This window comes from Eubalaena glacialis, chromosome 3 (assembly GCF_028564815.1).
Source record: "Eubalaena glacialis isolate mEubGla1 chromosome 3, mEubGla1.1.hap2.+ XY, whole genome shotgun sequence".
NCBI classification, from domain to species: domain Eukaryota; kingdom Metazoa; phylum Chordata; class Mammalia; order Artiodactyla; family Balaenidae; genus Eubalaena; species Eubalaena glacialis.
Window position 1 is genome coordinate 39,435,660 of NC_083718.1, and position 20,068 is coordinate 39,455,727.

The 20,068-nt window shown below is 34.5% G+C and overlaps 1 protein-coding gene and 1 pseudogene across 1 annotated transcript in view; one reads left to right on the forward strand and one right to left on the reverse strand.

Annotated features, from left to right (window-relative positions):
- The window catches only part of LOC133089168 (membrane cofactor protein-like), a 70,768-nt gene that overhangs the window by 12,893 nt on the left and 37,807 nt on the right, over positions 1 to 20,068 (forward strand). The window contains exons 2-5 of the mRNA XM_061187486.1: positions 1,647 to 1,835; positions 2,171 to 2,273; positions 14,537 to 14,622; positions 15,454 to 15,648. Coding sequence (XP_061043469.1) covers positions 1,647 to 1,835; positions 2,171 to 2,273; positions 14,537 to 14,622; positions 15,454 to 15,648 — 573 coding nt within the window. The remainder of the gene's footprint in view (positions 1 to 1,646; positions 1,836 to 2,170; positions 2,274 to 14,536; positions 14,623 to 15,453; positions 15,649 to 20,068) is intronic.
- Positions 2,609 to 11,880, reverse strand: LOC133088487 (ubiquitin-ribosomal protein eL40 fusion protein-like; annotated as a pseudogene).

The window sequence follows — 20,068 nt, forward strand, 5'->3', positions numbered from 1 at the left end:
TAGGAGGTGGGTCAAAAAAGATGTAGCTGTGATTTTTGTCAAAGAGTGTTCTTCCTATGTTTTCCTCTAAGAGTTTTATAGTGTCTGGCCTTACATTTAGGTCTTTAATCCATTTTGAGGTTTTTTTTGTGTGTATGGTGTTAGGGAGCATTCTAATTTCATTATTTTACATGTAGAGTTCTCTCAATGTGAAGACCGAGATCCAGGGAGTAAGAAAGAAAAGATTCCTCAGGATCAAAATAGGTCTATCTCCCTTCTCCTTAGGTCCTTAACGTTATAGGAGATGCCTCTGCATTCTTTTAGTCCTTTAGGACTTTACTTGATTTGTCTCCATTATATTATTGAATTTTCTATCAGATTTATAAGGTTTTCAAGTGCACAGACAATTAAAAGGAAGAGAACTTGCTGAAGCAGGAATGACATTTTCTAGGGAAGAACCCCCACAAACAAAGGCCAGAAGTAAAAAATTCTAAAAGCATAACAACATAGCAGCTTTACTGTCAGGATATATTGTATAAACAGACCAAATGGCTACTTCAGGGAACTTCTAAGGGAATGCATGATCCAGTAATCAGTGAAGGGAGATTAAATTATGTTTACAGTAATGTCCAAGAAACCAATTTTTTATGTAAGGCTGTTCAAAGTAATAAAATTTGGTATTTAAAGGGTGTCCAGGGGCTTCCCTGGTGGCACAGTGGTTGAGAATCTGCCTGCCAATGCAGGGGACACGGGTTCGAGCCCTGGTCTGGGAAGATTCCACATGCCGCGGAGCAACTAGGCCCGTGAGCCACAACTGCTGAGCCTGCGCGTCTGGAGCCTGTGCTCCGCAACAAGAGAGGCCGCGGTAGTGAGAGGCCCGTGCACCACGATGAAGAGTGGCCCCCGCTTGCCGCAGCTAGGGAAAGCCCTTGCACAGAAACGAAGACCCAACACAGCCAAAAATAAATAAATAGAACCATTTGCATTCACACCTCTCTGCAAAATACTTTAAAAAAAAAGGGTGTCCATTTATTTATAAAATGCTCAATTCATTAATATGAAACAAATAAAAGGAAGTCATATTTTTAAATATTTTACTCCATATTTATTTTTATCTATGAAATCCACAATGCTTATTTGATATTCACCTCTTACCATAGCATTTCTTGAGCACCCAGTGTGTAGAGAGTGTAGTACAAAAAGAAGGCATATGATCCCTGCCCTCTAGGACCTTGCATTCTGAGAGGAAACTGAGCCTGATGTGACAAGTGCTTGTGTTTCAAACTGTGGAATAGTAATCTGAGCAGAGTGCTATATACTATAGAAAAGAGGAGAGGTAGGTTTTGGATTTGGAAGGAAGTGGGGAAGGATACATACATATAAATATATTTTAAAACCAAAAACACTGTTGTTATCTCTTCAATTTAGTGTTGAATGAAAGTTCACCTTATTTCTCAACAAACCAGAAGCTAATAGATTGTTATTTAAAGTAAGCAAGGTACATCCTTTGATACTACTACCACTTAGGTAAAAGCATGGGACAGTCATTTAAAATCTTGCCAAGAATCTATTTATTCCATACTACTTACCTGATGTCAGGCCACAGTCCCTGGCTGATGAAGGAGATAAAGTACTTTATTTTCATGTTCTTATCCTCTCCTACTTAGATGCCTGTGGTGATCCACCAAGATTTGAAACTATGAGGCTCCAGGGTGCCCCAAAACCCAATTATAGTCCTGGGGAAACTATACACTATGAATGTCGCCTAGGTTTCCAGCCCATGGCTCCTCCTCTTCCCCCCTCTGCTGTTTGTCAGGATGATAATACATGGTCACCTCTCCAGGAGGCCTGTAAAAGTAAGTAAACAAAAAAAAATTGTTTTATGTCTCTGGAAATTTTCACACATTTTAGCATGCATATTCCACTAGTGCAATGATGGTTTTCTCATGTGAATATAGGTTTTAGATTGCAATTCATTTTTTCAGACTTTGAGAAATCCCGAAGGAATCTTTTTCTTGGCAATTGGTTGCCTGGGTAAATATGAATCATATTTGGCCATATAATAAGGAAAAAATAACAAATGAATAATAAGATTCCCATGAATTCTAACAAGCAATGTCGAATTTTGAATTTGATTTAAATCTATTTTTGAAATTGGTATAAACCAACATATTTGAATATTTTCTTTTAGGAAAATTGTGTCCTAATCTAGGAGATCCTGTAAATGGCCAAGTTAACTACGTAAATGGAAGTACTATGTTTGGTTCACAAGCTCACTATTTTTGTAATGAGGGGTAAGTAAGATGCTCCTTAGAGGAAATAAGGTTAAGTGTTACTAATTCCATTTTTGTTTTGCTCCTCTTCTTAAGCATTCCTATAAATTTGATTTCATTTTGCTTTCTATGTGACAAGTTGCACTTGTAGCCAAGCAACTCTTGTTTTTATGAAGACTTAAAAGATGTGTAATTAGAAAGAAGTTTAAATTGAAGCAAAGTAAAACTGTATAACTTACTATATGTAATAATAAGCCTATTGTATGTATTTAAGATGTAGTAATCATGGTAACTTTATTCTTGAAAATAAAGAGTACCCTGTTTAAAATTATCAGTTCTCAGAGTTTAAGTAGGGCTTATGGAAATAAGAGGTAGAATTGCCAACCAAAGTTACTCATATTGAGATAATCTGTAGTTTTACAAGATCCAAATTGATCTGCGTAACCTGGACGATAATGTTGATCATGATCTCTTAGTTGGAAAAACTTATTTTTAAGACTGCTACAAGGGAGTGAAGCATCTCAAAAAGAGGTACTGAGCCTTTAATAATAACTTTTGTTCTACAGAGCTCCTTTAATAGTATATATTGGGTATACTGGGCATTTATTTTAAAATATGAATTTAGAGGGTAAATATAATACACTGTGGAAATGCAATAGGTTTTCTTAATATTAACTTTAATCATATTTTGCTGAATTCATTTAATATTTCTAATATTTTTGTGTATGTGTGGAATCTTTAGGGTGTTATACATATACAATCATATCATCTGCAAACAGGAATAAGTTTACTTCTTTCTTTCCAATTTGGATGCCTTTTATTTCTTTTTCTTGCTTAATTGCTCTGCCTAGAACTTCCAGTACTATATTGAATTGAAATGGTAAAAGTGAGCCTCCTTGCCTTTTCTCATCTTAGAGGAAAATCTTTCATATTTTTGCCGTTGAGTATGATGTTTGCATTGTGTTTTTCATCTATGGCATTTATTATCTTGAGGCAGTTTCCATCTGCTCCTTGTTTGTTGAGTATTTTTTATCATGAAAGATGTTGAATTTTGTCAAATGCTTTTTCTTCTCCAATTGAGATGATCATGTGGCTTTTCCCCTTCATTCTGTTGATGTGGCATATTACATTGATTGATTTTCATGTGTTGAGCCATCCTAGCATTCTAGGAATAATTTCCATTTGGTCATGGTTTTCAATCCTTTTTATATGCTGATGAATTGTTTGCTAGTATAATGTTGAGGATTTTTGCATCAATGTTTATAAAGGATATTGTTCTGTAGTTTCCTTTCTTGTAATGTCTTTATCTAGCTTTGGTGTCATGGTTACACTGGTCTCATAGAGTAAGTTCAGAAGACTTCCTTCCTCTTCAACTTTTTGGAAAAGGTTGAGAAGGATTGGTATCACTTCTCTTTTAAATGTTTGGCAGAATTAACAAGTGAAAACATCAGGTCTAGGACTCTTCTTTATTGGGAGATTTTTGACTACTGATTCAATCTCCTTAGTAGTCATAGTCGATTCAGATATTCTATTTTTTTATAATTAACTCTTGGTAGGTTTTGTGTTTATAGGAATTTGTCCATTATATCTAGGCTATCCATTTGTTGGCATAAAATTATTCATAGAACTCTCATAATATTCTTTTTCCTGTAGAACTAAGTGATAATGTCTCCACTTTCATTTCTGATTTTAGTAATTTGGATCTTTCTTTTTGCTTAGTCCATCTAGCTAAGGGTTTGTTAATTTTCTTGCTCCTTTTTTTTAAAATTAATTTTTATTGGAGTATAGTTGCTTCACAATGTTGTGTTAGTTTCTGCTATACAGCAAAGTGAATCAGCTATACGTATACATATATCCCCTCCTTTTTGCATTTCCTTCCCATTTAGGTCACCATAGAGCATTGAGTAGAGTTCGCTGTGCTATACAGTAGGTCCTCACTAGTTATCTGTTTTATACATAGTAGTGTATATATGTCAATCCCAATCTTGCAATTCACCCCACCCCCTCCCCCGCTCTTGCTGTTTTTGAAAACGAACTTTTGGTTTCATTGATGTTCTCTACGAATTTCTCTTCTCTATTTTTTATCTCTGCTTTAATCTATTATTTACTTCCTTCTGCTAGTTTTGGGTTTAGTTCTTCTTTCTCTAGATCCTTAAGTGGTAACATTAGGTTGTTTATTTTAGAGCTCTCTTCTAACTTCTAATTGAAGAATAATTTACCTACAAACTAAATTAGTTGCAAGTGCATCACATAGGGATTTGATATTCCCATACATTTCAAGATGATTACCATGATAAGTCTAGTTACCATCATCACCATACAAAGTTATTACAATTTATTGACTATTTTCTCCAGGCTGTACACTTCATCCTTGTAACATTTCTTTTGTAACTGGAGGTTTGTACCTCTTAATCTCCTTCACCTATTTCACTTCTCCTCCCTCTGGCAACCACCTTTTTGTTCTCTGTAACTGGAGTCTGTTTCTGTTTTGTTATGTTTCTTCATTTGCTTTATGTTTAAATTGCACATATAGGTGAAATCATGCAATATTTGTATTTGTCTGACTTATCTCACTTAGCATAATACTCTCTAGGCCCATCCACGTTGTTGCTAATGGCATGATTTCCCTGTTTTCATGGCTGAATTCTATTCCATTGTGTGTGTGTGTGTGTGTATACATACATACATCTAACTTGACAATTTAAAACTTCATATATACATGAATTCATATATACATGAAATTCATATATGAAATTCATATATGAATTATATATATATTTAATCCAGTCATTCTATTTAAGGGCAGATAGTTTGCTACCATATCTTGGCTATTTTCAATAATGCTGCAATGAACGTAGGGGTGCATATACTTTTTTGAATTAATGGTTTTCTTATCTTCATAAAAATACTCAGAAGTGGAATTGATGGATCATATGGTAGTTATATTTTTATCTTCTTGAGGAGCCTCCACACTGTTTTCCAAAGTGGCTATGCCAATTTACATGATGTTCCTTTTTCTCCACTTCCTCACCAACACTTGTTATTTGTTGTCTTTTGATCACAGCCATTCTGATAAGTGTGGGGTGATTACTCATTGTGCTTTTGATTTGCATTTCCTTGATGATTAGATGTTAAGCATCTTTTTATATGTCTAGTGGCCACCTGTATGTCTTCCTTGGAAAAATGTCTGTTCAAGTCCTCTGCCCATTTTTAATTTTTTTTTTAAATTTTGAGTTGCATGAGTTCCTTGTGTATTTTGAGTATTAACATTCTATCAGATATATCATTTGCAAATATCTTCTCACATTTCATTCTGTTGATAGTTTTCTTTGCTGTGTGAAAAGTGTTTACTTTGATGTAGTCCCATTTGTTTATTTTTTGTTTTTGTTTCCCTTACAGAGGGGACAGATCTGAAAAATTATTTTTAAGACTGATATCAAAGAGCATACTAGCTATGCTTTCTTCTAGAAGTTTTATGGTTTCAGGTCCTACATTTAAGTCTTTAATCCATTTTTACTTTATTTTTGTATGTGGTTTGAGAAAGTAGTCTAGTTTGATTCTTTTGCATGTATCCATTTTCCCAACACCATTTATTCAAGAGACTGTCTTTCCCCCATTGCATATTCTTGTCTCCTTTGCCATAGATTAATTGACCATATAAGCATGGATATATTTCTGGTCAATCTATTCTGTTTCATTGATCCATGTGTCTGTTTATGTATCACATTGTTTTGGTTACCGTAGCTTTGTAGTAGACTTTGAAATAAGAGGATGTGATAACTCCAGCTTTGTTGTTCCTCAAGATTGTTTGGTTATATGGGGTCTATTGTGTTTCCATACAAATTTTAGAATTATTTGTTCTAGTTCTGTGAAAAATGCCATTGGTATTTTGATAGGGATTGCATTGAACCTGAAGATTGTCTTGGGGAATATGGTCGTTTTAACAATATTAACTCTTCCAATCCATGAGCATGGTATATCTTTCCATTTTCTTCTGTCATCTTCAATTTCTTTCATTGCGTCTTACAGTTTTCCAAGTAGAGGTCTTTTACCTCCTTGGTTAACTTTATTCCCAGGTACTTTATTCTTTTGATGCAATTACAAATGGGATTGTTTTATTAATTTATCTGACTGCTAGTTTGTTTTTAGTGTATAGAAACACAACAGATTTCTGTACATTAACTTTTTATCCTTCAACTTTACTTAATTGATTATTTGGTTCTAATAGTTTTTGGTGGCATCTTTAGGATTTTCTGTATATAGTAGCAAATCATCAGCAGACAGTAACAGTTTTACTTCCTCCTTTCCAATTTGGATTCCTATCATGTATTTTTCTTGTTTGATGCCTGTGGCTAGGACTTCCAATACCATGTTGAATAAAAGTGGGCATGCCCAGTGAGACTGGGCATCCTTGTCCTGTTCCTGAGCTTAGAGGAAATGCTTTCTGCTTGTTACCACTGAGTATGTTATTTGTGGGCTTGTCATATATGGCCTATATTATATTGAGGTATGTTCGCTCTATATGCACTATGTTGAGAGGTTTTTTTTTTTATCATAAATGGATGTAAAATTTGTTAAAAGCTTTCTGCATCTGTGAGATAATCTATGATTTTTATTCTTCAATGTGTTAATGTGCTATATCACACTGATTGATGATATTGAACCATCCATACATCCCTGAAATAAATCCCACTTGATCATGGTGTATGATCCTTTTAAAGTAGTTTTGAATTTCTTTGCTAATATTTTATTAAGCATTTTTGCAGCTATGTTCATCAAGGATATTGGTCTATAATTTTCTTTTGTTGGGTGTCTTTGTCTAGTTTTAGTATCAGGGTGATCCTGGCCTTTTAGAATGCATTTGAAAGTGTTCCTTCCATTTATATTTTTTGAAATAGCTTGGGAAGGATAGGTGTTAACATTTTTAACGAGGTATAGTTGATTTACAATATTATATTAGTTTCAGGTGTACAACATAGTGATTCAAAACTTTTATAGATTATAATCCATTTATCGTTATCATAAAATATTGGCAATATTCCCTGTGCTGTACAATGTATTTTGAGAAAGATAGGTATCAACTCTTCTCTAAATGTTTGCTAGAACTCACCTATGTGACTTTAGTTTGTTGAGAGTTTTTTTTATTAGTGATTTAATTTCATTACTGGTAATTGGTCAGTTAATATTTTCTATTTCTTCCTTGTTCAGTCTTAGGAGATTGTGCATTTTTAGGAATTTGTGCATTTCTTCTGGGTTGTTCATTTTATTGCCATATAGTTGTTCATAGTAAACTTTTATGATCCTTTGTGTTTCTGTGGTGTTGGTTGTATGTTCTTCATTTTGATTCCTGATTTTATTGATTTAGGCCCTCGTTTTTTCTTGATGAGTCTGGTTATAACTTGTTTATCTTTCAAAGTATCAGGTCTTCATTTCACTGATCTTTTCTAATTTTTTTGTCTCCATTTCATTTATTTCTGCCTTGATCTTTATGATTTCTTTCCTTCTACTAGCTTTGGGTTTTGTTTGTTCTTCTTTTCCTACTTCCTTTAGGTGTAAGGTTAGGTTGTTTAATAGAGATTTTTCTTGTTTCCTGAGGTAAGTTTGTATTGCTATAAACTACCCTCTTAGAACTGCTTTTGCTGCATCCCATAGATTTTGGATCATTGTGTTTTCATTTTCATTTGTCTGCAGTGTTTTTTTTAAATTCTTCTTTGATTACATCAGTGATCCATTGGTTATTTAGTAGCATAACGTTTAACCTTCACATGTTACTGTTAATACTTGACTTCTAGTCTCATGTCTTTGTGGTCAGAAAACATGCTTGATATGATTTCAATTTTCTTAAATTTACCAAGGCTTGTTTTGTGGCCTAGAATGTGATCTATCTTGGAGAAAGTTCCATGTGCCTTTGAAAAAAATGTATAATACATTCTTCTGCTTTGGATGTAATGTTCCATACATATCTATTATGTCCATCCGATCTAATGTACCATTTAAAGCCAGTGTTTGCTTATTGATTTCCTGTCTGCATGATCTGTCCATTGATGTAAGTGGGGTGTTAAAGTCCCCTACTATTATTGTGTTGCTGTCAATTTCTCCCTTTATATCCGTTAAGTTTTCCTTATATATTTAGGTGGTCATATATTGGGTGCATATATATTTAAAATTGCTATATCTTCTTCTTGGACTGATCCCTTGATCTTTATGTAGTGTACTTCTTTGCCTCTTGTAGCAGTCTTTGTTTTAAATTATTTTGTCTGATATAAGTATTTGTATCCTGGCTTTCTTTTGATTTCCATTTACCTAATTCTCTGTGTTTATTTCTATATACTAGGTAGTTCAGTTATGTTTCTCAATTTTGGAGAAGTGGTCTTATATAGGAAATGTCCTACATGGCCCAGCAACATATTCCCCTCTGTTTGCTATACCTATATGCTCTAGTGTTGTCCCTTATGTGGGTTGCATAGGCTGTTTTGTTGTGGCAGGGTCAACTACTGGGGAACACTGATAGGCAGTGCTGGCTCCAAGGCTGGTTGGCTGCCAGGCCATGCCTCATGCAGAAACTGATGGCCCACTAATGGGTGGGGCTGTGTCTTGATGCAGCTATCTCCATGGCCCAGGGTGTCCTAGGGCTGGTATCAACCTGCTAGTGGGCAAGACTAGGTCCCAGGGTGTCTGGCTGTTCAGCCCAGTGCATCCTAGTGCTGGTGCTAGCTAACTGGTGAGTGGATAAGCCCCCAACCCTAATAAGCTAGGGAGACACTCCCAAAATGGCAGTTTTTCAAGCACCACTGTCCTCATGGTAGAATGACCTCCCTCTGTGTTCCCAGGAGGAGGCCAGTTGCTTCCTTCCTCTTTAGGAGGCTCTCCACGATCAATGAGTGGGTCTGACCCAGGCTTCTTTCAAATTACTGCCTCTGGCTTGGGTTTCAGAGTGTGTAATGTTTTGCATTTTTTATTGTAAGCATCCATGGCTTTAAAGTTCCCCCTCAGCACTGCTTTTGCTGAATTCCATAAGTTTTGGTATGTTATATTTTCATTTCCATTCATGTCAAAATGTATTCTAAGTGCCATTTTGATTTCTTCTTTGACTCACTAGTTGCTTAAAAGCAATTTAATTTTCAATTTTAATTTTCACTATTTTGAGAATTTTCCAATTTCCCTTTTGATTTTGATTTTTAAGTTTGTCCGGTTGTGGTCAAAGAATATACTTTGTATATCTCTCTTTTTAAATCTATTGATTAATTAATATTTAATTTTTAGACTGACATAATTAATTAACCTAGCATATTAATACATAATAATTATGTATTATTTATTATGTCGTTATGTTATGAAGAATATTAATTTGTGTTTTTCATCTGTGACTTAACATATGATCTCACCTGGAAAATGTCCCATGTGCACTTGAGAAGACTGTATTCTGTTGTTGTTAGGTAGAATGCTCTGTATATATCTGTGAGATCTAGTTGGTATTGTATTGTTGAAGTCCTCTACTTCCTTACTTATCTTCTATCTAGTTGTTCAATCCATTATGATCAGTGAGGTATTGAAATCTCCAACTATTATTGTAGAAATGCCTATTATGTAGAAATGTGTGCTTTTCTCTTCAATTCTGTCATTTTTTCTTCATATATTCAGGTGGCCTCTCATTAGATGCATAAATGTTTATAATTGTTATATCTTTTTCCAGTACTTAACACTTTTTAATATATAATGTCCTTCTTTGTCTCTTGTACACTTTTGGTTTAAAGTCTATTTTGTCTGAATTGGTATAGTCATTCCTGCTCTCTTTTGGTTACTATTAGCATGGAGTATCTTTTTCCACCCTTTCACTTTCAACCCACTTGTGTCTGTGGATGTCATGTCAGTCTCTTGTAGACAGCATATAGTAGGATCATGTGTTTTTATGCATTCTGTCAATTTCTGTCTTTTGATTAAGAGTTTAATCCATTTACAATTAATATAACTACTGACAGGAGGTACTTATTTCTGTCATTGTGCCATTTGTTTTCTCTATGCCTTATAGCTTTTTTCCCCCTCATTTCCTGTATTACTGTTTTGTTTTGTGTTTAGTTGATTTTTATAGTGATATGTATAAATTCCTGTATCATTTCCTTTTGTATCATTACATTCTGTAGCTATTTTGTTTGTGGTTACCATGGGGATTACATTTAACGTCCTACAGTTATAAAACTCCAATTTGAACTTATACCAAATTAACTACAAAAACTGTAGCTGCAAACCACCTTTACAGCAATGCTAGCTTTCGTAATTGTCCACACATTTACTTTTAGTGAGATCTTTATTTTTCCACACAGAGTTGAGTTACTGTCTAGTGTCCTTTTATTTCACCTTGCAGGACTCCTTTGAGTATTTCTTGCAGTTGAGGTCTAGTGGTCACAAACTCTCTTGGCTTTTATTTCTGAAAAGGTCCTAATTTCTCCCTCACTTCTGAAGCACAGTTTTGCTGGATAGAGGATTTTGTTTGATAAGGTTTTTTTTCTTTTAGCACTTTGAGCGTATCTGCCCACTGTCTTGGGGACTCTGAGTTCCTAATGAGAAATCTCATAATCTTATTTAGGATCCCCTGTATGTGATAATTTTCTCTCTCTCTCTCTTGTGGCTTTCAGTATTCTCTCTTTGTCTTTTGAAAGTTTGATTATTATGTGTCTTAGTGTGGGTCTCTTTGAGTTCATCTTAGAGTTCATTGAGCTTTTGGCTTATTTATTTCACATCTTTCATGAAATTTGGTAGTTTTCAGCCATCATTTTTTCAAATATTCTCTCTGCTCTTTTCTATATATCTTCTCCTTCTGAGAGTCCCACAGTGTATATGTTAGTATGCCTGTTGGTGTCCCACAGATCCCATAGGCTCTGTTCATTTTTCTTCTTTTTTCTTTCTGTTCCTCAGTCAATAATTTCCTTTGTCCTGTATTCAAGTTCTCTGATTCTTTCTTCTTTCTGCTCAAATGTGCCTTTATTTCCTCCAGTGAATTTTTAATTTCCATTATTGTACTTTTCAACTCCAGAATTTCCTTTAGGTTTTTTTCTAGGTTTTCTGTCTCCTAATTGAGATTTCCATGTTTTACACATATTTTCTTGACTTTCTAGATTTCTTCCTTTAGTTCTTTAAACATCTTTAAGGCAGTCATTTTTTCTTTCAAATTTTATTGAGGCCCAAGGCCCATTGGGCTTAGGCAGGAAGCCTCCCTGCAGGCAAAGGAGGAGCCAGTGGAGAGGCATTATTTGACCTTTTCTGGAGGCACAGGTTGTTGGTGTGGCCACATTTCTTCTTGTGGCAGTTGGCAGCATGGAGATGCAGGTGAGCATAACTCTTGTGGCAGATCATTTTGTAGCAATGTATTTTGGGGCAAGCTTGTGGAGGGAAGGCTCAGTGATGCCACCCCACAGGCAAAGCACCAAGTGCAAGGTGGATTCTTTCTGGATATTGTAGTCTGAGAGAGTATGGTCATCCCCCAGCTATTTGCCTGCAAAAATTCAATGATGTTGGGGAAGCAAGATGTCCTCCTTGTCTTGGATTTTAGCTTTGACGTTTTCAGTGGTGACACTGGGCCTGACCTTGAGAGTGATGTTCTTGCTTGCAGGGTCTTCATAAAGATCTGCATCTCTATGCCTGCAACTCAGCCCCCTCACTGAAAAAAGATCAGGCAGCAGAACGGGCATTCATCGATTTACTGCTAAGAGTGCCTTCACAAGTCAGTTATTTTAAAGTCCTTGTCTAGTAGGTCTGCCATCAGTTCTCTTTCAAGGACAATTTCTGTTGATTTATTTCTTCCTTTGAATGGCCCATACTCTCCTGTTTCTTTGTATGCCTTGTGACTTTTTTTTTTTACTGAACTGAACATTTGAATCTAATAATTTGGTAACCCTGGAAATTAGATTTCCCCACTTCCCTAGAGCTTGCTCTTTTATGTTATTTTTTATTGTTGTATGGTGTCTCTGTGTTGAAGATCAGCCTGATGTATAAACTGAAGATTATCTCAGGTCTTTCCTGAGCCTTTCCCTGGGCACGCACAACCACTTTCTGATTTCTCCTGAATTTGCAGTTGCTTTTGAATGTTCTAGTGTTTAATGTCTGGCTTCTGAAAGGGGAAAAAGCAAAAAATGAAGTGGGGAACAAAGCGCACTGGATATTTAAGTCCCCTGAAAGTTACTTCAGCCAGGGTGGAAGGGGCTTGCAAGAGTGAGGGTAGGTGTGACAACAATGGCTTGCCACCTCTTTGACTGATTCTGTGATCAGAAGCAGCAATCAGTGATAAGAACACATATCTTCATATTTGGAGGACAGGGTCCTTTTTGACCACCCAGGCTCCCACAGGCTACTTGTAGGCTGCTCTGGGAACACATGCACAGATCCTTGCCATACTGCTGTGAATGGGGATGGGTAGTTGCCACTGTGCTAAGAACAGAAGTTGACCATAATAAGTCAATTTAACCTGTTCAAGTCTTTACCTGAAAATTGCAAATCATCAACAGAGCCCAGAGTTCCAAAATAGTGACATCAGGCAGATTCTACCAGTGCAATTGTTGTCAAGGTGGGGAGACAGATTCCTGGTGCCTCTTAACTTGCCATCATCCCAGAAACACACATTATAATCTAGAATCAATGAGTGAGCCTTGGGGGAAAAGTCAGCTGGAAGCAGGTACAGTATTCTTTAAATTGATCAATTAAAAATAATGGAACATTCAGTGAATATTTATATAGAGAGAGCCTGCTAGGTACTTTGAGGGATACCAAAAGTTCAATACATAGACTCTTCTTAAAGAAGTTGTATCCTTCTTGAGAAATACAAGAGAGGCATCAAAGCAAAATAGTAAATGAGAAGAAGTATCAAATAGATAGAGTCACTCACAATCATTACAATGAGAGTTCAGAAGGAGGAGAGTGTATTGTGAATTTAAATCATCGGACAAGATTTCATCAAGTAGGAGTATTCCTGAGCTACTCCTATGAAGGTATAGGCATACCTTGGATATACTGCAGGTTCAGTTCCAGACCACTGCAATAAAGCAAGTCAAATGAACTTTTAAAATATGTTTACACTATACCATAGTCTACTAAGTGCACAATAGAATTATGTCTAAAAAATGTACATACATTAATTTTAAAATACCATATTGCCAAAAAATGTTAACCATAATCTGAACCTTCAGCGAGTCATAGTAGTAACATTAAAAATCATTGATCACAGATGACTGTAACAAATATAATAATAGTAATAAAGTTGAAATATGTGATATTTACCAAAATGTGACAAGAGATACAAAGTGAGCAAACACTGTTGGAAAAATGACACAAATAGACTTGCTCGATTCAAGGTTGACATACACCTTCAATTTGTTAAAAACTCAATAAAGTGAAGAGCAATCAAATGAGATATGCCTGTATTTTGATCTGAAGAATATTAATAGGAGTTATGACTTACCTAGTACCTAGAATATTAATAAGAGTTACAACTTACCTAGTACCTTGTGCCAGATGCCAACTCATCCAGTCCTCAAAACAATCCCATGAGGGATTATCCCCTATTATCCCCCTTTTCATAGATGAGGAAACTGAGCAAGAGAAACTTGCTTAAGGGGATTGCCCAAGCTCAAATAAGAAGTCAGTCTTAGAGCTGGAACTTGAAGCCAGGCAAAAGCAGGGAGACACTGGAGGAGATGTGACTCTTTAAGAAGGATCCACTGAATAATAGCAAAATATTTATTCTTTTCAAGTGTACATAGGACATTCTCTAATATCATATTTTAGGCAATAATTTTTAACACAATTCCAAAAAACAAACTATTACCAGCATATTACCTGATCACAATGGCATGAATGTATTCATAGAAATCAAAACAAGGTATATGTAAAATCCCCAAATATTTGAAAACTATGAAAGACACTTCTAAGTAACCCATGAGTCAAAGAAGCAGTCACAAGCTCTAGGGCCTGATCTCTCTTCTCAGTCCTTACTGAGGAGAATGGTGTGAGCAAAAGTGTAGAAGTGAACGTGTGATACATTTGCCAGAGATAGCAAAGGGGTTACACTGACAGGCATGATAGTAATTTAGACATTTTGCTGTAGGCCAATGTATGTCCACATGCAGAAACTCTTTATTTGATTGTGTTTCAGATTTAGCACATCCATTATATTTTAAGAAACTTCTCTCTCAAATTACTATAGTGCAGAAAAACAACCATATAAAAATTTTTTTCATTATTATGCACATCTTGTAATTGCTAAAGAACATAATAACTTTTCTTTTCTCATTTAGTTTTTACATGATTGGATCAAGAATTCTATATTGTGAAATTTCTGGAAATAATGTGATATGGGGTGATAATCCCCCATTATGTGAAAGTAAGTATATTCTCTCTTTAGAACATAGAGCAGCAGTTCTCAAACTTTTTGGCCTGGGGACCCCTTTATGCTTTCAAATTAACATAGACACCAAAGAGCTTCTCTTTATATGGGTTATGTCTTAATATTTATTATATTGGAATTAAAACAGAAAAGTTTTAAAAATAATTATTAATTCATTTTTAAGAAGAGTAACCTCAATACATGTTAATATATGCAACATATTTTTATGAAAAATCAAAAGTTTCCAAAACAGATAGTGAGAATAGTGGCATTGTTTTACACTTTTGCAAATTACTTTAATATCTGACTTAAAGGAAGAAATGTGGATTCAGTCAGTTGCAAAATCACATCATTTGAAGCCTCTGGAAAATTTCACTGTATGCTCATAAGGATGAAAGTGAAAAATGACAGTAATACTCAGTATTAATGTGAACAACCAATTTGTGAATAGAGATATTTATAAATCATAAAGCATTTCTCAACTAGCACTGAGTTATATTTTTAATCACAAGTATATTTTAGCATTAAATTGTCAGCCTCTTTCATGATGATGAAAACAAAACTTAGCAGATAAATATATGTATTTCATATCTTATATAGATATTTCAGAAAACAAGTTTTATTCTAAACGTTAATTTCTACATTAATGGTTTGAATTTGGGATAATACATTTTCACATAGAGACGTTCTTCTAAATGGACATTGGATTCACAACTAGCTTATATTAATCATATGTTAATGAATTCTTTGAAGGCAGTTCATAGGACTTTGCTAATGCTGTCCTAATCGTTTACCTTTACTTCATGTCCTTCTTTCCCCCTTTTTAAGGGATTTTGTGTGCAACACCTAGAAACATAACAAATGGAAGAATCACCAATTACAAGGATGAATATGAATATAATGAAATAGTAACTTATAGTTGTAATCCTTCAGATGGACCAGATGAATATTCACTTGTTGGAGAGAGTGTGCTTGTTTGTGTTGATAGTGACAGATGGAGTAGTGACTCTCCTCAGTGTAAAGGTAATAATATTTCCATTTACTTCCTCCTGCATTTGTAAATACTGTGGAAACACTTCATAAATACTTTTACCTACAAGTAAACAAAACAGCCATATGTACTTGCTCCTCCTGCTAAACTGACTTCTAATTAATTTAATATTGGTCAAATCAAATTAAAAGATAGTTCTAGTTGTACAGTTCCCCATACGTCAGTCCACATGTCCTTGGCATTCCAATTTATACATCATGAACTACTGTGTATATGCATGAGTTAAGACTGTTTATTTGTTTGTTTGTTTGTAAGCATCAGAAAACTCAACACACACTGGCTTAAAAAATAAGAAAGTTTTATTTGTATTCTAAGACATCTGAGAGTTCTGGCTGCAGGAAATGGTAAAAGACTAACCCTCTCACCGATAAGATTGTTAAACTATGGCCAAAACTTGTTTAAATAACAATGTTTAATGAATACAGAGTGACCAAAAGCAGGGAGACACTGGACGAGATGTGACTCTTTAAGAAGGATCGACTGAATAATAGCAAAATATTTATTCTTTTCAAGTGTACATGGGACATTCTCTAATATCATATTTTAGGCAATAATTTTTAACACATTTCCAAAAAACTGAAACTATTACCAGTATATTACCTGATTACAATGGAATGAACGTATTCATAGAAATCAAAACAAGGTATATGTAAAATCCCCAAATATTTGAAAACTATGAAAGACACTTCTAAGTAACCCATGAGTCAAAGAAGCAGTCACAAGGGAAATTAGAAAGTGTTTTGAACTGAATGAAAATGAAAAACAGCATATCAATATATCAAAAGTTGTGGGATACTGAAAAAGTATTGCTCAGAAGGATATTTATAGTATGAGATACTTATGATAGAAAAACAGAAAAGTCTCAACTCAATCATCTAAGCTTCTACCATAAGAAACTAAAAAAGAAGAGCAAATTAAACCCAAAACAAGAAAACACAAGGAAATAATAAAGTTAGCAATCAATGAAACTGAAAAGAGAAAAAAAACAGAGATAATCAAAGAAATCAGCACGTGGTTCTTGAGAAAATTGTTAAAATAGATAAACCTGTAGACAGTCTGACAGGAAAAAAGAAGATACAAATTACCAATACAGAGAGTGAGAAAGGGGACATCATGAAATATCCTGTGGACATTTGAAAGATAATGAGGGAATAAAATGAACCACTCTATGCCTATACATTTGACAAATTAATCCTTCTCACAAAGAGTACTGCAGACCCCATGTCCTCAATGGGGAATTCTACCAAATATTTAAGGAATAAATAATAGCAGCTCTATACCAAGTCTTAAGAAAACACAAGAGGAGGGAATACTTCTCAACTCATTTCATGAGGACAGCATTGCTCTGATGCCAAAACCAGACAGATGTACAACATAGTGATTCAGCATTTACATACATAAAAAGATGATCACCATGATGTCTAGTTCCCATTTGTCACCATTTAAAGTTATTACAGAATTATTAACTATATTCTCTATTCTGTATATCATAACTTCATGACTTATTTATTTTATACCTAGAAGTTTGTGCCTTTTAATCCACTTCACTTATTTTGCCCATCCTCCCAGCCACCTCTTCTCTGCCAATCACCAGTTTCTTCTCTGTATCCATGAATCTGTTTCTGTTTTGTTTTATTAGTTCATTTGTTTTGTTTTGTAGATCCCACATATAAGTGAAATCATATGGTATTTGTGTTTCTCTGACTGATTTATTTTACTTTGCATAATACACTCTAGGTCCATCGATGTTGTCTCAAATGGCAAGATTTCATTCTTTTTATGGCTGGGTAATATTCCATTGTATATATACCACATCTTCTTTATCCATTATTCTATCAGTAGACACTTAGGTTGCTTCCATATCTTAACTATTGTAAAAAATGCTATAATGAAAAAAGGGCTGCATAAATCTTTTTGAATTAGTGTTTTGCTTTCTTTGGTTTAATACCCAGAGGTAAAATTTCTGGGTCATATGGTAGTTCTGTTTTCTCCCAGTCTATGGTTCATTTTATTCATTCCTATATAGTGTCTTTTGAAGCAAAAGTTAACTGTTCTTTAAATGTTTGGTAAAATTCACCTGTGAACCCGTGTCATCCTGGATTTTGTTTGTTGGGAGTTATTTGATTACTGACTCAATTTCATTACTGGTAATTGGTCTATTCAGATTTTCTATTTCTTATTGACTCAGTATTAGGAGATTGTATGTTTCTAGGAATTTATCCATTTCTTCCAGGTTTTCCAATTTTAGGTGTATAATTGTTCATAGTATTCTCTTATGATCCTTTGTATTTCTGTGATATTGGTTGTAACTTCTCTATTATTTCCAATTTTATTTATTTGGATACTTTCTTTTCTTTCCTGATGAGTGTGGCTATAGGTTTGCCAATCTTTTATTAATCTTTTCAAAGAATCAGCTCTTAGTTTCATTGTTCTTTTCTATTGTTTTTACTCTCAATTTCATTTATTTCAACTTTGTTCTTTATTATTTTCTCCTTCTACAAACTTTCGGGTTTGTTTTTTTTCTCTATAGGTGTAGGTTTAGATTGTTTACTTGAGATTTTTCTTGTTCTTGCGGTAGGCCTGTATTGCTATAAACTTATCTCTTAGAACGGTTTTTCCTGCATTGCATAGACTTGGAATGCACTGTTTCCATTTTCATTAGTATTAAGATATTTTTTATTTCCTTTTGTTTTTTCATTGACCCATTGATTGTTTAGTAGCATGCTGTTTAGTCTCCACCTGTTGGTTTTTTTCCAGTTTTCTTCTTGTAGTTGATTTGTAGTTTCATACCATTGTGATTGGAAAAGATGCTTGATCATAGATTTAAATGTAAAACCTAAACTATAAGACTTACTAGAAGACATAGAAAATATTTGTGACTTAGCAAAGATTTCTTCAAAAACCTTAAAAGCATTATCCTTTAAAGAAAAACAATTAACTAGACTTCTTAAAAACTAAGAACTTCTGCTCACAAACACGCTGTTTTAAGAAAGAAGAAAGAGCCATAGACTGGGAGAAAATATTTGCCAAGGACATTTCTGAATGGATTTCTACCTATGATATATAAAGAACTCTCAAAACACAGTAAGAAGAAAACAACCCAATTTACAAAAAAAGGGGCAACATATTTGAATAGACTTGTTTCACCAAAGAAGATATGCAGATGCCAAAAAGCACATGAAAAGTTGATCAATATCATTAGTAATAACAGAAATGTAATTTAACAACACAATGCGATATCACTAAACATCTATTAGAATGGCTGAAATTAAAAAGAAAAATGAGCAATACCATGTTTTGATGAGGATATGAAGTATTTGGAACTCTGATACATTGCTGATAAGAATGCAAAGTGGTATGACCAGTTTGGAACACAATTTGGCAATTTCTTATACAGTTAAGCATACACTTAATGTACAACTCTGCAATCCAAGTAAAATGAAAACATGTACACATAGAAACCTGCATGAGAATATTCATAGCATGCTTAGTTGTAATCATCCCACACTGGAAGCAACCCATATGTCCTTGAACTGGTGAATGGAGGAGGAACCTTGGTACATCCATACAATATAATAATACTCTGCAATAAAAGGGAGTATGCTTCTAATCCATGCAACAACAGAAATGAATCTCAGGAATGAATGCATTGTACTAAGTGAAATAAGCCATACTCAGAGAAAGTGATCCCAGTATGACATTCTGGAAAAGCAACACTGTACGGATAGAAAATTGATCAACGGTAGGCTGGGTGAGGAAGACAGTTAGAGGTATGGGGAGGGTTGATTACAAAGTAGCATGAGGAAATTTGGGGAGGTTATGGAAACTTTCTATGTTTTTTTGTGATACATAAATTATTTGTATGTATTAAACATCATACACCTGTACACTTAAAAGTGTTTAACTATATGTAAATATTATCTAGTAAACCTAAATTAAAGAAAATCATTAGTGCAATTATCAGCAGTTTAGCACAACAGAGAAAATAACAGTGAACCTGAAGTCAAGACAATACAAACCCAACATGATTTGAAAAGAAATATTAAATGAGAGAGAGGAGAGAAACTTATACACCTGTGGAAGAATAGCAACCAGTACACATACATGTAATTGGAGTTTCAGAAAGAAAGAACAGTATAGACAATTATTTGGGGTTTTTTTTGTTGTTGTTGGAGTATTTTTGCTTTTCCATGTTGTGATAGTTTCTGCTGTACAGCAAAGTGAATCAGTTATACATACACATATATCCACTCTTTTTTAGATTTCCTTCACATTTAGGTCTCCACAGATCACTGAGTAGAGTTCTGTGTGCTATACAGCAGGTTCTCATTAGTGACCTATTTTATACATAGTAGTGCATATATGTCAATTCCAATCTCCCAATTCATCCCA